At 38.8% G+C, this 19393-nt stretch overlaps 2 protein-coding genes across 11 annotated transcripts in view; one reads left to right on the plus strand and one right to left on the minus strand.

Annotated features, from left to right (window-relative positions):
• ADAMTS6 (ADAM metallopeptidase with thrombospondin type 1 motif 6) overlaps positions 1-19393 on the plus strand; it is a 333405-nt gene that overhangs the window by 32106 nt on the left and 281906 nt on the right. The window lies entirely within an intron of this gene.
• On the minus strand, positions 3632-5535 carry LOC119618344 (pre-mRNA-splicing factor RBM22). Its single transcript, XM_037982247.2, has one exon. It carries the CDS (start codon positions 5476-5478, stop codon positions 4216-4218), a length of 1263 nt encoding a protein of 420 aa, XP_037838175.2. The 5' UTR covers positions 5479-5535; the 3' UTR covers positions 3632-4215.

The raw sequence follows: 19393 nt of genomic DNA on the forward strand, positions 1-19393 counted from the left end.
TTGTATATAGCTTACAAAATGATCATAAATATTTACATGACTTTTGTATTTATATTTGTAAAGCTCTTTCTCTCTTCCCAAATGTGACACACAGTGGGCTCCCAATACTTCACATTTGCATTATTATGTCTCCATTGGATTTTTGCCTTTTGCCTCAAATGACAGAAGTTACACCAAGCACGTATATAGGTATTCAAGTAGTAGAGTACATCTGGGCAGTTAGCCCACCTTTCTTTGCACGGGCTACAACATTCAGCTGTCCAACTTTTTACTCTGAATTCGCTTGGATATTTTCCTGATTCTCTGCAGGGCTCTTGTTTGCTGTTGTAAGCTACTTCAAGTACCGTTTTGAAGTTTGAGATTTAAACGTAAAATTTTATTTTTTATTTTATTTATTTTATTTTATTTTATTTTATTTTTTTGAGATGAGTCCTGCTCTGTCGTCCAGGCTGGAACGCAGTGGTGCGATCTCGGCACTGCAACCTCTACCTCCCAGGTTCAAGTGATTCTCTTGCCTCAGCCTCCTGAGTAGCTGAGATTACAGGTGTGTGCCACCATGCACAGCTAATTTTTTGTGTTTTTAGTAGAGACGAGGTTTCACCGTGTTAGCCAGGATGGTCTCAATCTCCTGACCTTGTGATCCTCCCACCTTGGCCTCCCAAAGTACTGGGGATTACGGTGGCATGATCCACTGTGCCTGGCCGAAAATTTTCTTTTTAAACTTGTCTCCTAATGATCAGACTAGTACTAGAAATGATCTCAGGATTTAATAGAGTAGTAGTTCAAAGAGTTCATATCATATTATTTTAGATTGGCTAATGTAACAGAGGTTAGAAAAATGCTTTTTGGAGCAGTGTATAATTCTTTTTTGAATTCTTATTAAAGTTTCAAAGTAACTTCTATCCTATTTAAAAGTCTATAATTATTTTTGGATTGCTAGGGCCACAGAGTGACTTATCAAAATGAGAGGAGTATCATCTTTAATATTTAAAAATGGTTAGTTTTTGAGGATCAGAAGAGAGGTACCAGTGTTGGACTCTCTTATATATTTTTTATTTTGAAATCCAACATGTGTTTAAATCATACTGCTAATTTTTGTAAAAATATTTTTTAAAATGGTTAGTTTTTGAGGATCAGAAGAGAGGTACCAGTGTTGGACTCTCTTATATATTTCTTATTTTGAAATCCAACATGTGTTTAAATCATACTACTAATTTTTGTAAAAATATTTTTGAGAATTCCACAGATGATTTTATATTAATGTTGAAAATTGGTTGATATAACTCACTTATTAACATGTTCAGGGGTTTGACCCGACTGTTTATGAGTAAGATCATGTTGTATGTTTGCTTGAAATGTCAGCTCACTAGGGAGAATGTATAATGTGTTTATCAAGAATGCCAGGGCTGGGCACGGTGGCTAATGCCTGTAATCCCAGCACTTTGGGAGGCTGAGGAGAGCAGATCACAAGGTCAGGAGATCAAGAACATCTGGCTAACATGGTGAAACCCTGTTTCTACTAAAAATACAAAAAAATTAGCCAGACGTGGTGGTGGGCACCTGTAGTCCCAGCTACTCGAGAGGCTGAGGCAGGAGAATGGCATGAACCTGCGAGGTGGAGCTTGCAGCGAGCCAAGATTGCGCCACTGTACTCTAGCCTGGGTGGCAGAGTGAGCAAAAGAAAAAAAAAAAGAAAAAAAAGAATACCAGAGGAAAAATGATTGATATTTTTATTTCCACTAGGCCAAATTTTGACCCAGGGACTCAAAGGTTTTATGCAAAAACCATTTGAGATTGTAATCACTTAAGTAACAGTAGTTACTTTTAAAAACTCAAAATGTTATCCCTTTCTTTAAAAATTGTATCTTATTGTTTTATTTTGTTGATTTACATTTAAAATGTACTGTGCTCTGCAAAGCTATCAGATCACTCTGACTAGAGAGAAAGAAAATAAAGGAATTTTGCATGTTGTTTTTTCTGATATCAATAATATTGAATGAACACCAAAGAACATATTAAAATTATTTATATATATTATATATGTGTATTTTATATGTACATATGTGTGCATATACTATGTTCTATATAATTGTTCATAATAAATAGTATATAATATAATGAATACCTGTTATCACTACCTAGATTTATCAAATCTTGACTTTATGCTATACCAAAGAGCAGCTTTAAGCCACTTCCTAAAATGATGATTACCTCTCTATGTTGTATTAAGTACTTGACATCTTAGCTCTGAATACCAAAGTTAGGGCTAACATGTATACATTTGTAGAAATATGGCAATATTTCTATAGTTTATTATATTTCATATATTATAAATATGCATTAATAGAATAATAAAACTGATCTTTCATTTTTGTGATCTATATTTTTAGTTAAAATATCAGTATTAGTAACTGGTATTGATTGCTTTCATAGACTAAGATCTATTAGAATTATTTGATGATGATTAATATTCACCTAAATTAGTGAATGAAATTCACAATACATCAGTGGTGAAATATAACATTATATACCTAGGTCAAGAAATGATTAATATTCCTTACTTGAAACTCTAGAAGCAGAATTTTTGAAGGCAAAATAAGACTGTACACACATAGTTAAAAAGCTAACTTGCTATAAAACTTGCAAATTATCTTTATTAAGCTTTGTATTTTGTTGTTTTAAAATTATTAAATTGATAAAAATTGTGTGTCTTTATGGTATTCAAATGGTGTTTAGATATATCTAAACATTGTAAAATGGCTAAATCTAGCAGTGGCTTGATATGTGTTGCCTCCCATACTTTATTAAGGTTTTTATTGATAAACCAAATTAATAGCTACTTAGGAATAAAAACCTGCAAGTTGACAGGTTATTTAATTTAATTAAATTTTCAAATGAAGTCAGGAAATATCCACCACAAGTTTAAAGTCAAGCCAATATCTAAATCTATTTTGTGGTAAAATCCAAGAAATCTATTTGTTGTCGGAAATTCAGTAGGAATTCAAAGACGTGGAGTATATTTGCATCAATGTTTAGCAATTAGCATGAACAGACTAATGCATACATTTCTTTTTTTTTTTTTTTTTTTTTTTTGGAGACGGAGTCTCGCTCTGTCGCCCAGGCTGGAGTGCAGTGGCCGGATCTCAACTCACTGCAAGCTCCGCCTCCCGGGTTTACGCCATTCTCCTGCCTCAGCCTTCCGAGTAGCTGGGACTACAGGCGCCCGTCACCTCGCGTGGCTAGTTTTTTGTATTTTTTTTTTTTTTTTTCAAAAATTGACCCGTTTTAATTATTTAAAAACAAAAACACATCAAATTTCCTTTACCATCTACAATTCAGTTATATCCAAACACTCTAAGACCAAACAGAAGCAGGGATGACAATGAGACACTGAAGACACACGAAGGTGAATGCTGACGACTATCAGAGTCCCAGCAGGAGGTCACAAGTCTTTCATTCACACGCTCCAATGCTTTTCATTTGTTAAAGAACGTGTTTTACAGGAAGTTCTTTACAGTAATTTCATGCCAGACACCAGGTTTCTTCAGTGGTACACAGCTCCATTAAATTTGTTTCCATCCAGTTGACAGGAATAAAAAGGAATTTTTAGTTTTGTCTTTTTTTTGGGCCGTAGAGACTTAAAATGGTCAGATTCCTTTAGGAATAAATGAGGGAAAGAAAAGATCTGGGCTGTGCTGGTGCTGGTTTCTACTCATCTTTCTGAGGATGTGACTTCAAAAGAGTTAAATCACACTTAGGCCACTCCAATGATTAGTACTAGTTATCTTTTTTTTTAACAGGATGAAAAGGAAAATACTCAATGGACATAAAAATGGTCAAAGGTTTCTTTACCGCAGGTCAATTATTCCCCCGCCCAAAAAATATACAAAATGAACATATAATTGGGATGGTAACTCTGCTGGACATTCCAATTCACTCATCTGCTTGTCCCCCACACAGGTAAGGGGAACAGGCATTAGGCTTTATTAGTCGTGTTACAGCAGTAACCAGATGTGTTAACGGCAGCTTATTTACGGTCCATCGATCCTTTGAACATGTGTAGGAAAGCATGGCTGTCAGTCTCCGAATGCCCACATCTGAGCACATTCAGCTACCATGGAAACTACAAGGGAAGGACAAATATATTTATTCCAAGATTTACTGGGAGTTTTAAGTGCCCTTTCTTCCACAGAGCCCCAGAGTGGTGACAAGGTGCTAGGGGCTGCTGTGTTTCCCAGCGTGAGCTCCCATCCTCTGAGGGTCCTGAGAAGGATAGTGGATTGGTCCTGGAGCCCTCATGAAAGGAGGGGGTGGTCCCATTGGGTGAAACATGTGTGGCCCAAAACCTGGGGGAGGAGGTGGAGCAATACCAGGGGGCGGTGGCAGAGCAATGTTCACCACAGCTGGAGGACCACTTGGGGGCAAGTTGAAGTAGTTGGCAGAGGCTTCTTCTTCTGCCGCAGGAGGAGGAGGAAGAGCTCCTGGCAATCCTGGAACAGGTTCTAGTTTGATCCCAGAGTCTGTAGTTCCGTCTTTCTCTTTTTCTTTTCCTCTGGCTGCTTGGGATCTTCCCCATTTCACATTCAGTCTGCGGCCATTTACAATCAACTTATTAAAGGACTTCTCAGCAGCCACTTCTGCAGCTTGCCTTGTGGCAAACTGGATGAAAGCACACTGCTGTCTCTGCACAACAGTGATCGTCCGGATCTCTCCAAACTGGTAGAAATGATTTCTTAAATCTGTCTCAGTAATGGTATCACCTAGACCACCAACATATAGTGTGGTGATAGTTTTATCCTCTGGTGGGTCCAGCCGAGGCATTGTTGAAGCCCGCTTTAGAAGCTTGTCAGCTACAGGATCATTGATTCCGTAATATCGATCTTTAATATTCTGATCAGCAAGGGGGTCATCTGGATCTGTAGGCTTCTCATGTCTGTATGGACATTCCTCTCCTCTCTTACACTCTCCTTTCACCCAGAAGGAGCAAATGTGGGGTCGATTCCTTTTGTAGTAGGGTGTGGTCCGGGCCAGTTTGAGCAGCATGTCACTGGTAGATGTGGCTTTCCCCAGCATGCCAACTGGCCGTGTTCCATCGGAGTTAGAAATCTCTCTCTCCATATTCTGTGTATAGTACTCTTTGTTGACATCTGACTTTGGCATGTCATCTTTAAAAGACAATCCTGCGTCACGAACCTGGATGGGCAGGCCATACTCTAGGTCTAAGAGGCAGGTCTGACAGACATTCTTCAATTTACTGCAGGTTTGGCACACTTCAGTCTTCTTGAAACGCATGCGGACTCCAGGGCACCAGCGAAACACTGTGAATGGCCTGGCACAGATTTTGCATTCCTTCCCATACTTTTCTTTGGTCATTCGGATATATGGGTTTTCTCCAAGACATGTCTGGCACAGAATGGGGAAGTCCGCATCCTCCCAGTTCTGCCTGTTGTAGGTGTTGGAACCCAGAGAGGTCGCCATCTTGAGAGCGTCCGGAGGCAGCTGTAGCTTCCGAGTTGGGAGAGAGGACCGCCACAATCCCCTTTTTTTTTTTTTTTAGTAGAGACGGGGTTTCACCGTGTTAGCCAGGATGGTCTCGATCTCCTGACCTCGTGATCCGCCCGTCTCGGACTCCCAAAGTGCTGGGATTACAGGCTTGAGCCACCGTGCCCGGCCATGCATACATTTCTTGGCTTTCTCTTGTATAAAGTATTGGAATCAGGTTTTTCTATTTTTAAGATAATAATACATAACAGTTTATATTTAGGGTAGGAATTATAGCCTAAGTTATTTTTATGGTAACAGCTTTATTGAGATATAATTCACAGACCATACAATTTATCCATTTAAAGTATACAGTTCATTGGTTTTTAGTATATTCACAGAGTTGTGCAATCGTCATTATCATCAATTTTAGAACATTCCATCACTCCCAAAGGAAGTCATCCTCCATTCCCCACATTCCCCTCAGTCCCCACTCCTACCCTAGTCATAGGGAACTGCTAATGTACTTTTTGTCTGTATAGATTTACCTCTAGACCATACATATAAATGAAGTAATACAATATGTGGTCTTTTGTAACTTGCCTCTTTTACTTAGCACAGTGTTTTCAAGGTTCATCCATAATGTGGCATGTATCAATACTTAATTCCTCTTATTAGCCTAAATTCTTGAGAATTCAAGACACCTTTTAAGACTGCCTCTATAGGCTATTTGTCAATTATTATACTTTTACAGTTTTTCATTAATGAAAAGCACAGGATTTATAAATACGTATCAAAATACAGATGCAAAAATTGCACACCAAGCCAAATAATTTAGTCTTTAATTAAAATGGGCATATTTATCCTCTTAAGGGGTCATGACTGTTTGCTTTGGTGCTGCTGGATTATAAAGGAATTAGAATTTCCAAAGTCACCTAATGTTTTCAGTTGGGAGTACAAAAATAGCTATAAAAGTGGTTTATTGTTAAAATTTGGCCTGCAGTCTATGCATTTAAACAAGTTTTCTTATTTTTTAAATAATGTATTTATCAGGATTATATATTGGTTTCATGGTAATGTATTAGAACAGATAGAGGAAAGGGAAGTTAAATGTGATACATTAACATTTATTTGGTATTCATTTATGGATTTTTAAAAATCTTTAAAGAAATGCCAGTTACCTGTTTTATGACCAGTTAAATATTTTATTTCACTAAGCTTTTAAATAATATATTAGGTTTATAGGAAGTGTGAATTCAGATTGTGGGTGAATTAATTTTGTTATGTGGGCATTTTGAAGCATTTATTTTTCTCTTACCATGCTGCTTTTTCTGAATTGTTTGAGACAATCATATAGTTCATCTTTCTAAAAGTGTATTAACACAGTGAATTGCAATGATTGGTTTAGAATATTAAACCAACCTTTTGTTCTTTTTTTTCTTGAGACAGGGTCTCACTCTATTGCCCACTATATCTACTCACCCCCATTGCCCATATTCCTCCTCTTCAGTTTCCCTTCCTTTTGTCCATGCCTTGTTGGTTTGTTACTCAAAAGTCTTTATCTAGATTCAGTTTCCATTTCAATCTAGGACTGTGACAAACTGGAGCGACTCTAATTTCTTGTGTACACTGGGACACTTTTAAGAGTGAAAGAGGGGGGCTGTGTGCAATGGTTCATGCCTGTAATGCCAGCACTTTGGGAGGCTGAGGTGGAAGGAATACTTGAGGTCAGGAGTTCAAGACCAGCCTGGCCAACATGGTGAAACCTGTCTCTACTAAAAATACACAAAAACATTAGTCAGGCCTGGTGGCATGCACCTGTAATCCCAGATACTCAGGAGACTGAGGTAGGAGAATCTCTTGAACCCGAGAGGCAGAGATTGCAGTGAACTGAGATTGCACCACTGCACTCCAGCCTGGGCAATAGAGTGAGACTCCATCTTAAAAAACAAAAAACAAACCACAAAAAAAACTGAAAGAGCATGCCATTGACAGTTATGTCTGGAAAATAGGCACAAATTAGGACCTGGTGAAACAGGATTATGGTTATCTCAGGCATTACCTGTGTGTGTTTGTTGAAGTTCAAATAAAAATGAAAACAAGAAGATACTTTTTCCTCAGTACCCAAATTTAATCAGTTATCTTTATGCACACCTTGAATAAATACTGTACCTTATTTGTAGTAGGCATCATTAAATAGTTAAAGAAGGATGTATTGTTCTAAGCTCTAAGGAATAGTAACTTAAGTATTTATATTGGTTTTATGGATGTATTGATGTATGTATATAACCAAGTACCAGATACTTAAGTGCTTTACAGACACTTAATCATTTAAACCTTAAATAACTGCATGAGATAGGTACTGCTGTTTTCCTCCATATTGCAGAAGAGAGAGTGAAGCACAGGAAAGTTAACTGATTGGCAAGGTCACACAGCATCTTAGAAGTCTGTGGTAGGCAGGCTTCTAAGATGGCCCTCAGTGATCTCTGTCTCCTGGTATTCATGACTTTATGTAATCTTCTCCTCTGGAGTGTGGTCTAGCAAACTGACATCTTAACAATATGGAGTCTTCCAACTCATGAACAAAGTCTGTCTCTCCATTTATTTAGGTTTTCATTACTTTGTCTCAGCAGTGTTTTGTGGTTTTCAGTGTTTTTATACGTTTGGTCATATGTTTTGATGTTATTGTCCATGATACTCTTTTTAAAATTTCATTTTCCATATTAATAGTTTTTCACTGGTATATAAAAATACAATAGATATGCATATGGATTTTGTATCCTGTAATCTTGCTAAGTTCATTTATTGGTTTTAATAGCTTTTCTTGTGTGTGTCAGAGTCTCTTTTATCTCCCAGCCTGGAGAGCAATGGCACGATCTCGGCTTTGTGATTCTCCTACCTCTGCCTCCCAAATAGCTGGGAATACAGGTGCCCGCCACCATGCCCAACTAATTTTTGTATTTTTGGTAGAGATGGGGTTTCATCATGTTAGCCAGGCTGGTCTCAAACGCCTGACCTCAGGTGTTCCGCCTGCCTTGGCCTCCCAAAGTGCTGGGATTAGAGGCATGAGCCACTGAGCCTGGCCTGGTTTTAATAGCTTTTTAAAAGATTCCATATATAAAGATGATCACATTGTCTGAGATGAAAGACATTATGCTTCTTCCTTTTAATAATGAATGACTTTTATTTATTTATTTATTTATTGCCTTATTGGAATGTCTAGAACTTCTAATACAGTGTATAATAAAGGCGGTAAGAGCAGAGATCCTTGTTTTGTTCCTGACCTCAGTGAGGAAAGAATTCCATCTTTCACCATTAAATATGACGTTAGCTATAGGTTTCTTTGTTGATTCCCTTTGTCTGGTTGAGAAAATTTCCTTCTGTTCATAGTTTGCTGAGAGTTTTTTTTTTTTTTTTTTTTTTTTTTTTTTTTTTAGTCAGTAATGGGTGTTGGAATATTACCAAATGCCTTTTCTGAATTGTTTGAGATAATCATATAGTTTATCTTTTTAAAAGTGGATTAATACAGTGAATTGCAATGATTGATTTACAATGTTAAACCAACTTTTTTTTTTTTTTGAGACAGGGTCTCACTCTGTTGCCTAAGCTGGAGTGCAGTGTTGTGATCTTAGCTCACTGTAACCTCTGCCTCCCAGGCTCGAGCAGTCCTCCCACCTCAGTCTCCTGAGTAGCTGGTACTACAGGCGTGCACCACAATGCCCAGCTAATTTTTTGTATATTTTATAGAGATGAGGTTTCACTGTGTTGCTTAAGCTGGTCTTAAACTCTTGGGCTTAAGTGATCCTCCCACCTTGGTCTCCCAAAGTGCTGGGATTACAGGCATGAGCCACACTGTGCCCGGCCAAACCAACTTTTCATTCTTAAGATGAACTCAATTTGGTCATCAATGTATTATTCTTTTAATATAGTTAGATATCTAATTTACATTCCCACCAACAGTGTAAAAGTGTTTCTATTTCAACCATTGTGGAAGACGGTGTGGCCTAGTTATCCCAAAGGAATATAAACCATTCTGTTCTAAAGATACGTGTACATGTATGTTCAATGCAGCACTATTCACAATAGCAAAGACATAGAATCAACCCAAATGTTCATCAGTGATAGACTGGATAAAGAAAATGTGGTACTTATATACCATGGAATACTATGCAGCCATAAAAAGGAATGAGATCATGTCTTTTGCAGGGACATGGATGAAGCTGGAAGCCATCATCCTCAGCAGACTAACACAGGAACAGAAAACCAGACACTGCATGTTCTCACTCAAAAGTGGGAGTTGAAAAATGAGAACACATGGACACACAAAGGGGAACAACACACACTGGGGCCTGTGGAGGGTAGAGGAAGAGGAAAGAGAACATTTGGGGAAAGAGCTGATGCATGCCGGGCTTATTACCTAGCTGACGGGTTGATAGGTGCAACAAACCACCAAGGCACATATCTACCTGTGAAACAAATCTGCAAATCCTGCACATGTACCCTGGAACTTAATTTAAAATATATATATAGTTAGATATCGTTTTCTATATAATTAGGTATCATTTTCTAAAATTATGGGGTTTTTTTAGATTTCTATTTATGAGGGATGTTGTTCTGTAGTTTTTTCTTAGACTGTCTTTGCCTGATTTTGGTATTAGGGTAATGTTGCCCTCACAGAATGAGTTACGAGATAGTTCCTCCTTTTCAATTTTCTGGAACAGTTTGTCTAGAATTGGTATTATTTCCTCCTCAGATGTTTTGTAGAATTCACAAGAAGCCATCTGCACTGGGAGTTTTCTTTGTGGAGTGATTTTTTTAGAATTCACAAGAAGCCATCTGCACTGGGAGTTTTCTTTGTGGAGTGATTTTTTTAAAACTATCAGTTAAAATTGTTTAATAATATAGGGCTAATTAGGTTATCTTATTCAGTGAGCTTTGGTAGTTTGAGTATTTCAAGGAATATGTTTATTTTTTCCAAGTGGTGAAATGTATTGGCATAATTGTTCATAATATCTTGTTATCCTTTTAATATCTATAGAATATATAGTAAAATCACCTCTCTTTATGGTATTGGTAGTTTTTGTCTTTTGTCTTTTATGTCTTTTTCTTGTCTTTTGTCTTTTTCTAATCACTCTGGCTAGACATTTTAATCATCTTCTCAAATTTGGTTTCAGTTATTTTTTTTCATTTTTCTGTTTTCTGTTTCATTGATTTCTTTCCATTCGTCTACTTGCTTCAGGTTTATTCTTCTGTTTGTGGTTCCTTATGGTAGAAGTTGTGGTCATTAATTTGAGACCTTTCTGCTTTTCTAATATATGTGTTTAGTGTTAGAAAATCCCCCCTCTGTATTGCTTTATCACATCTCACAAATTTGGATATGTTGAGTTTCAGTTCCATTCAGTTCAAAATACTAACGTTCCTTTACAGTATTTCTTTCTTTCTTTCTTTTTTCTTTTTTTTTTTTTGACCCATGGCTTATTTAGAATTGTGTTATTTAGTTCCAAATCCCCCCCCCACCACTGCAGAAATTCTTCTGTTATTAATTCGTAATTTATTTCCACTATGGTCAGATAATATAGTTTGCATGACTTGAATGCATTTCAATTTATTGAGACTTGCTTTATGGCCCAGAATATTGTCTTTCTTGGTAAATGTTCCAGGTGGTTGCGCTTGAAAAGAATGGGAATTCTGCTATTGTTGGATGGAAATGTCTATATATTATCAATTAAGTTAATTTGGGTGGTCATGGTGTTTAATTATTCTTTACCCTTACTGAGTTGAACAATTTGATTACGAAATGTTTTGGAGTAGTTTTCATGTTTGGGGTCATTGAGCTTCTTAGATCTAATTTAATCAAATTTTGATGATTTTGGCAAATATTTTCTCAATATATTTTTTTGGTTTTGCACTTCCTGCCTTGCTTTGGTGACTTTAATTGCAGATATATTTGGTTACTTGAAGACAACTCACATATGGTCTGTTTATTATTTTAAATTCTCTTTTCTCTGTATATTCAATTTTGGGTAGTTTCTATTGCTATGTCTTCAAGTTGACTTTTTTCTACAATGACTAATCCAACAATCTGATCTACTATGTATTTTCATCTTATATAGTATAATTTTTTTCATTTCTAGTGGTTTAATTTGTTTTTTTTATTACTGTACTTTAAGTTCTAGGGTACATGTGCACATCATGCAGGTTTGTTACATATGTATACATGTGCCATGTTGTTGTGCTGCATCCATTAACTTGCCATTTACATTAGGTATATCATGTAATGCTATCCCTCCCCCCTCCCCCCAACCCGACGACAGGCTCTGGTGTGTAATGTTCCCCTTCCTGTGTCCAAGTGTTCTCATTGTTCAGTTCCCACCTGTGAGTGAAAACATGCAGTGTTTGGTATTCTTTTATTGCGATAGTTTGCTCAGAATGATGGTTTCCAGCTTCATCCATGTCCCTACAAAGGACATGAACTCATCCTTTTTTATGGCTGCATAGTATTCTATGGTGGATATGTGCCACGTTTTCTTAAATCCAATCTGTCATTGATGGACATTTGGGTTGGTTCCAAGTCTTTGCTATTGTGAATAGTGCTGCAATAAACATATATGTGCATGTGTCTTTATGGCAGCATGATTTATAATCCTTTGAGTATACACCCAGTAATGGGATCAGTGGGTCAAATGGAATTTCTAGTTCCACATCCTTGAGGAATCGCCACACTGTCTTCTGTAATGGTTGAACTACTTTACAGTCCCACCAACAGTGTAAAAGTGTTCCTATTTCTCTACATCATCTCCAGCACCTGTTGTTTCCTGACTTTTTAATGATCGTCATTCTAACTGGTGTGAGATGGTATCTCATTGTGGTTTCGATTTGCATTTTCTGATGGCCAGTGATGAGCATTTTTTCATGTATCTGTTGGCTGCATAAATATCTTCTTTTGAGAAGTGTCTGTTCATATCTTTTGCCCACTTTTTGATGGGGTTGTTTGATTTTTTCTTGTAAATTTGTTTGAGTTCTTTGTAAATTCTGGATATTAGCCCTTTGTCAGATGAGCAGATTGTAAAAATTTTCTCCCATTCTGTAGGTTGCCTGTTCACTCTGATGGTAGTTTCTTTTGCTGTGCAGAAGCTCTTTAGTTTAATTAGATCCCATTTGTCAATTTTGGCTTTTGTTGCCATTGCTTTTGGTGTTTTAGGCATGAAGTCCTTGCCCATGCCTATGTCCTGAATGGTATTACCTAGGTTTTCTTCTAGGGTTTTTATGGTTTTAGGTCTAACATTTAAATCTTTAATCCATCGTGAATTAATTTTTGTATAAGGTGTAAGGAAGGGATCCAGTTTCAGCTTTCTACATATGGCTAGCCAGTTTTCCCAGCAACATTTATTAAATAGGGAACCCTTTCCCAATTGCTTGTTTTTGTCAGGTTTGTCAAAGACCAGATGGTCGTAGATGTGTGGTATTATTTCTGAGGGCTCTGTTCCGTTCCATTGGTCTATATCTCTGTTTTGTTGCCAGTACCATGCTGTTTTGGTTACTATAGCCTTGTAGAATAGTTTGAAGTCAGGTAGCATGATGCCTCCAGCGTTGTTCTTTTGGCTTAGGATTGACTTGGTAATGTGGGCTCTTTTTTGGTTCCATATGAACTTTAAAGTAGTTTTTTTCCAATTCTGTGAAGAAAGTCATTAGTAGCTCGATGGGGATGGCATTGAATCTATAAATTATCTTGGGCAGTATGGCCATTTTCACGATATTGATTCTTCCTGTCCATGAGCATGGAATGTTCTTCCATTTGTTTGTGTCCTCTTTTATTTTGCTGAGGAGTGGTTTGTAGTTCTCCTTGAAGAGGTCTTTCACATCCCTTGTCAGTTGGATTCCTAGGTATTTTATTCTCTTTGAAGCAATTGTGAATGGGAGTTCACTCATGATTTGGCTCTCTGTTTGTCTGCTATTGGTGTATAAAAATGCCTGTGATTTTGGTGCATTGATTTTTTATCCTGAGACTTTGCTGAAGTTGCTTATCCGGTTAAGGAGATTTTGGGCTCAGACGATGGGGTTTTCTAAATATACAATCATGTTATCTGCAAACAGGTATGATTTGACTTCCTCTTTTTCTAATTGAATACCCTTTATTTCTTTCTCCTACCTGATTGCCCTGGCCAGAACTTCCAACGCTATATTGAATAGGAGTGGTGAGAGAGGGCATCACTGTCTTGTGCCAGTTTTCAAAGGGAATGCTTCCAGGTTTTACCCATTCAGTATGATGTTGGCTGTGGGTTTGTCATAAATAGCTCTTATTATTTTGAGATACGATCCATTTAATACCTAGTTTATTGAGAGTTTTTAGTATGAAGGGCTGTTGTATTTTGTCAAAGGCCTTTTCTGCATCTGTTGAGATAATCATGTGGTTTTTGTCTTTTGTTCTTTTTATATGCTGGATTACATTTATTGATTTGCGTATGTTGAACCAGTCTTTTTTTTTTTTTTTTTTTTTTTTTTTTGAGACGGAGTCTGGCTCAGTCGCCCAGGCTGGAGTGCAGTGGCGCGATCTCGGCTCACTGCAAGCTCCGCCTCCCGGGTTCACGCCATTCTCCTGCCTCAGCCTCCCGGGTAGCCGGGACTACAGGCGCCCGCCACCTCGCCCGGCTAATTTTTTGCATTTTTAGTAGAGACGGGGTTTCACCGTGTTAGCCAGGATGGTCTCGATCTCCTGACCTCGTGATCCGCCCGCCTCGGCCTCCCAAAGTGCTGGGATTACAGGCGTGAGCCACCGCGCCCGGCAAACCAGTCTTGCATCCTAGGGATGAAGCCCATTTGATCATGATGGATAAGCTTTTTGATGTGCTGCTGGATTCGGGTTGCCAGTATTTTACTGAGGATTTTTGCATCGCTGTTCATCAGGGTTATTGGTCTAACATTCTCTTTTTTTTGTTGTGTCTCTGCCAGGCTTTGGTATCAGGATGATGTTGGCCTCATAAAATGAGTTAGGGAGGATTCCCTCTTTTTCTTTTGATTGCAATAGTTTCAGAAGGAATGGTACCAGCTCCTCCTTGTGCCTCTGGTAGAATTCAGCTGTGAATCTGTCTGGTCCTGGACTTTTTTTGGTTTGTAGGCTATTAATTATTGCCTCAATATCAGAGCCTGTTATTGGTCTACTCAGGAATTCAACTTCTTCCTGGTTTAGTCTTGGTAGGGTATATGTGTCCAGGAATTTGTCCATTTCTTCTAGATTTTCTAGTTTATTTGCATAGAGGTGTTTATAGTATTCTCTGATGGTAGTTTGTATTTCTGTGGGATCAATGGTGATATCCCCTTCATCATTTTTTATTGCATCTATTTGATTCTTCTCTCTTTTCTTCTTTATTAGTCGTGTTAGCGATCTATCAATTTTGTTGATCTTTTCAAAAGAGCAGCTCCTGGATTCATTGATTTTTTGAAGGGTTTTATGTGTCTCTATCTCCTTCAGTTCTGCTCTGATCTTAGTTATTTCTTGCCTTCTGCTAGCTTTTGAATGTTTTTGCTCTTGCTTCTCTAGTTCTTTTAATTGTGATGTTAGGGTGTCAATTTTAGATCTTTCCTGCTTTCTCTTGTGGGCATTCAGTGCTATAAATTTCCCTGTACACACTGCTTTAAATGTGTCCCAGAGATTCTGGTATGTTGTGTCTTTGTTCTCATTGGTTTCAAAGAACATCTTTATTTCTGCCTTCCTTTCGTTATGTACCCAGTAGTCATTCAGGAGCAGATTGTTCATTTTCCATGTAGTCGAGTGGTTTTGAGTGAGTCTCTTAATCCTGAGTTCTAGTTTAATTGCACTGTGGTCCGAGAGACAGTTTGTTATAATCTGTTGTCTTTTACGTTTGCTAAGAATTGCTTTACTTCGAACTGTGTGGTCAGTTTTGGGATAAGTGTGATGTGGTGCTGAAAGGAATGTATATTCTGTTGATTTGGGGTGAAGAGTTCTGTAGATGTCTATTACGTCTGCTTGATGCAGAGCTGAGTTCATATTCCTGGATATCCTTGTTAACTTTCTGACTTGTTGATCTGTCTAATGTTGACAGTGGGGTGTTGAAGTCTCCCATTATTATTGTGTGGGAGTCTAAGTCTCTTTGTCGGTCTCTAAGGACTTGCTTTATGAATCTGGGTGCCCCTGTATTGGGTGCATATATATTTAGAATAGTTAGCTCTTCTGGTTGAATTGATCCCTTTAGCATTATGTGATGGCCTTCTTTGTCTCTTTTGATCTTTGTTGGTTTAAAGTCTTTTTTATCAGAGATTAGGATTGCAACCCCTGCTTTTTTTTGTTTTCCATTTGCTTGGTAGATCTTCCTTCATCCCTTTATTTTGAGCCTGTGTGTGTCTCTGCACATGAATTGGGTCTCCTGAATATAGCACACTGATGGGTCTTGACTCTTTATCCAGTTTGCCAGTCTGTGTCTTTTAGTTGGAGCATTTAGCCCATTTACATTGAAGGTTAATATTGTTATGTGTGAATTTGATCCTGTCATTAGGATGTTAGCTGGTTATTTTGCTCGTTAGTTGATGCAGTTTCTTCCTAGCATCAATGGTCTTTACTATTTGGCATGTTTTTGCAGTGACTGGCACTGGTTGTTCCTTTCCATGTTTAGTGCTTCCTTCAGGAGCTCTTGTAAGGCAGGCCTAGTGTTTAGAAAATCTCTCAGCATTTGCTTGTCTGTAAAGGATTTTATTTCTCCTTCACTTATGAAGCTTAGTTTGGCTGGATATGAAATTCTGTGTTGAAAATTTTTTTCTTTCAGAATGTTGAATATTGGACCCCACTCTCTTCTTGCTTGTAGAGTTTCTGCTGAGAGATCTGCTGTTAGTCTCATGGGCTTCCATTTGTGGGTAACCCAACCTTTCTCTCTGACTGCCCTTAGCATTTTTTCCTTCATTTCAACTTTGGTGAATCTGACAATTATGTGTCTTGGAGTTGCTCCTCTCAAGGAGTATCTTTGTGGTGTTCTTTGTATTTCCTGAATTTGAATGTTGGCCTGCCTTGCTAGGTTGGGGAGGTTCTCCTGGTTAATATCCTGAAGAGTGTTTTCCAACTTGGTTCCATTCTCCCTGTCACTTTCAGGTACACCAATCAGATGTAGATTTGGTCTTTTCATATAGTCCCATATTTCTTGGAGGGTTTGTTCATTTCTTTTTACTCTTTTTTCTCTAAACTTCTCTTCTCGCTGCATTTCATTCATTTGATCTTCAATCACTGACACCCTTTCTTCCAGTTGATTGAATTGGCTATTGAAGTTTGTGCATTTGTCACATAGTTCTCGTGCCATGGTTTTCAGCTCCATCAGGTCATTTTAAGGACTTCTCTACACTGGTTATTCTAGTCAGCCATTTGTGTAATGTTTTTTCAAGGTTTTTAGCTTCTTTGCGATGGGTTCGAACTTCATCCTTTAGCTCGGAGATGTTTGTTATTAGCGATCGTCTGAAGCCTTCTTTTCTCAACTCATTAAAGTCATTCTCCGTCCAGCTTTGTTCTGTTGCTGGCGAGGAGCTGTGTTCCTGTGGAGGGGGAGAGGCGCTCTGATTCTTAGAATCAGCTTTTCTGCTCCGTTTTTTCACCATCTTTGTGGTTTTATTTACCTTTGGTTTTGATCATGATGATATATAGATGGGATTTTGGTGTGGATGTCCTTTCTGTTTGTTAGTTTTCCTTCTAACAGTCAGGACCCTCAGCTCCAGGTTTGCTGGAGTTTGCTGGAGTTCCACTCCAGACCCTGTTTGCCTGGGTATCAGCTGTGGAGGCTGCAGAACAGCGAGTATTGCTGAACAGCAAATGTTGCTGCCCAATCATTCCTCTGGACGCTTGGTCTCAGAGAGGTACCTGGCAGTGTGAGGTATCAGTCTACCCCTGCTGGGAGATGCCTCCCAGTTAGGCTACTCGGGGGTCAGGGACCCACTTGAGGAGGCATTCTCTCCGTTCTCAGATCTCAAACTCTGTGCTCGGAGAACGATTACTTTCTTCAAAGCTGTCAGACAGGGACATTTAAGTGTGCAGAGGTTTCTGCTGCCTTTTGTTTGGCTATGCCCTGCCCCCAGAGGTGGAGTCAACAGAGGCAGGCAGGCCTCCTTGAACTGTGGTGGGCTCCACCCAGTTCATGCTTCCTGGTCTCTTTGTTTACCCACTCAAGCCTCAGCAATGGCAGACGCCCCTCCCGCAGCCTCACTGCCACCTTGCAGTTCGATCTCAGACTGCCGTCCCAGCAATGACTGAGGCTCCATGTGCTTGGGACCCTCCGAGCCAGGTGTGGGATATAATCTCCTGGTGTGCTATTTGCTAAGACCATTGGAAAAGTGCAGTATTAGGGTGGGAGTGACCCAATTTTCCAGGTGCCATCTGTCACAGCTTCCCTTGGCTAGGAAAGGGAATTCCCTGACCCCTTGCTCTTCCCAGGTGAGGTGATACCTCGCCCTGCTTCGACTCTCACTCGGTGGGCTGCACCCACTGTCCTGCACCCAGTGTCCGACAAGCCCCAGTGAGATGAGCCAGCTACCTCAACTGGAAATGCAGAAATCACCCATCTTCTGCGTTGCCCACGCTGGGAGGTGTAGAATGGAGCTGTTCCTATTTAGCCATCTTGGAATCGCCCCCTAATTTGGGTCTTTTAAAAAAATTTTCAGATCTCTAGGCTTTAGAAAATACAAAAACTATTTTAAAGATTTTCTCTACTAATTTTATTATATGTGTCAGTTTTGGATTGGTTTCAATTGACTATTTCTTTATTATGTACTGTATTTTATTGCTTTTTTGCATATTTGGTGATCTTTGATTGGGTGCCTAACATTGTGTTATTTACCTTGTTGGGTGCCAGATAATTTTGTGTTTCTGTAATTACTCTTGAACTTTTCCTTGGGGTGCAGTTAAGTTCCTTGGAAACTGATTCTTGCTTTTAAAATTTGTTTTGTAGAACCAATTCAGTGTTCAGTCTAGCGCTAATTATTCCCCAGTACTGAGGCAAGTCCCTTCTGGGTACTCTACCCAATTGCCCTGTGAATCTTGTGGTTTTACAGTTTGTCTTGGTGGATAGATGCCCTATATTTAATGTTGTGGTAAGTGCTAGGCATTATTACCTCTAATCCTTTTGGGTGATTCTTTGCCTGGCCTTAAGTGCTTGTCTTACGTCATATGAGCCAGATTCACACTCAGTTGAATAGTTAAGGGGAATCTTTTGCAAATCTCCACAATTATCTCTTTGTGTAGCTGCCTCTGGTGCTGTACTTAGTCCTGTAAATTTTAGCTGTCTTCATCTCCTGTATTTTCTATTCTGTCTCTTCAACTCAGAGAGTCCATTGGGCTCTGCTTTGTTTTCCCTACTCTGTTTCATGGCATCCAATTTCTCAAGGTAGTAAGCTGGGGGCAATCTTAAGACTCACTTTGTTTACTTTCCCATTTCTCAGGTATCACTGTCCTTTTCTTCCTGATGTCTAGTGTATTGCAAATTGATATTTCATATAATTTGTTCATTTTAAAAATTGTATGAGAAATCAGGATAAATTTGATCTCTATTAATTCATTTTGTCTGGAAGCAGAAGTCCCAGGCAAACATTTTAATATTTCTGTATTACTTTCGAGAGTAATTGTAGACATCATTCTTCTTTACCCCTAAATACTTCAGTTTGTGCTTTCTAAGAACAAAAACATTCTCAGCTGGGCGTGGTGGCTCACGCCTGTGATCCCAGCACTTTGGGATGCTGAGGCGGGTGGATCACTTGAGGTCAGGAGTTCAATACCACCCTGGGCAACATGGCAAAACCGTATCTCTACTACTAAAAATACAAAAATTAGCTGAGTATGGTGGCGCATGCCTGTAGTTTCAGCTACTTGTAGGCTGAGGCACAAGAATTGCTTGAACACTGGAGGTGGAGGTTGCAGTGAGCCGAG

The sequence above is a fragment of the Chlorocebus sabaeus genome, chromosome 4, assembly GCF_047675955.1.
Source record: "Chlorocebus sabaeus isolate Y175 chromosome 4, mChlSab1.0.hap1, whole genome shotgun sequence".
NCBI classification, from domain to species: domain Eukaryota; kingdom Metazoa; phylum Chordata; class Mammalia; order Primates; family Cercopithecidae; genus Chlorocebus; species Chlorocebus sabaeus.

Bases quoted from the DNA above. Each gene is read 5' to 3' on its own strand.
- LOC119618344 (XM_037982247.2), bottom strand. From the start codon at position 5,478: ATGGCGACCTCTCTGGGTTCCAACACCTACAACAGGCAGAACTGGGAG.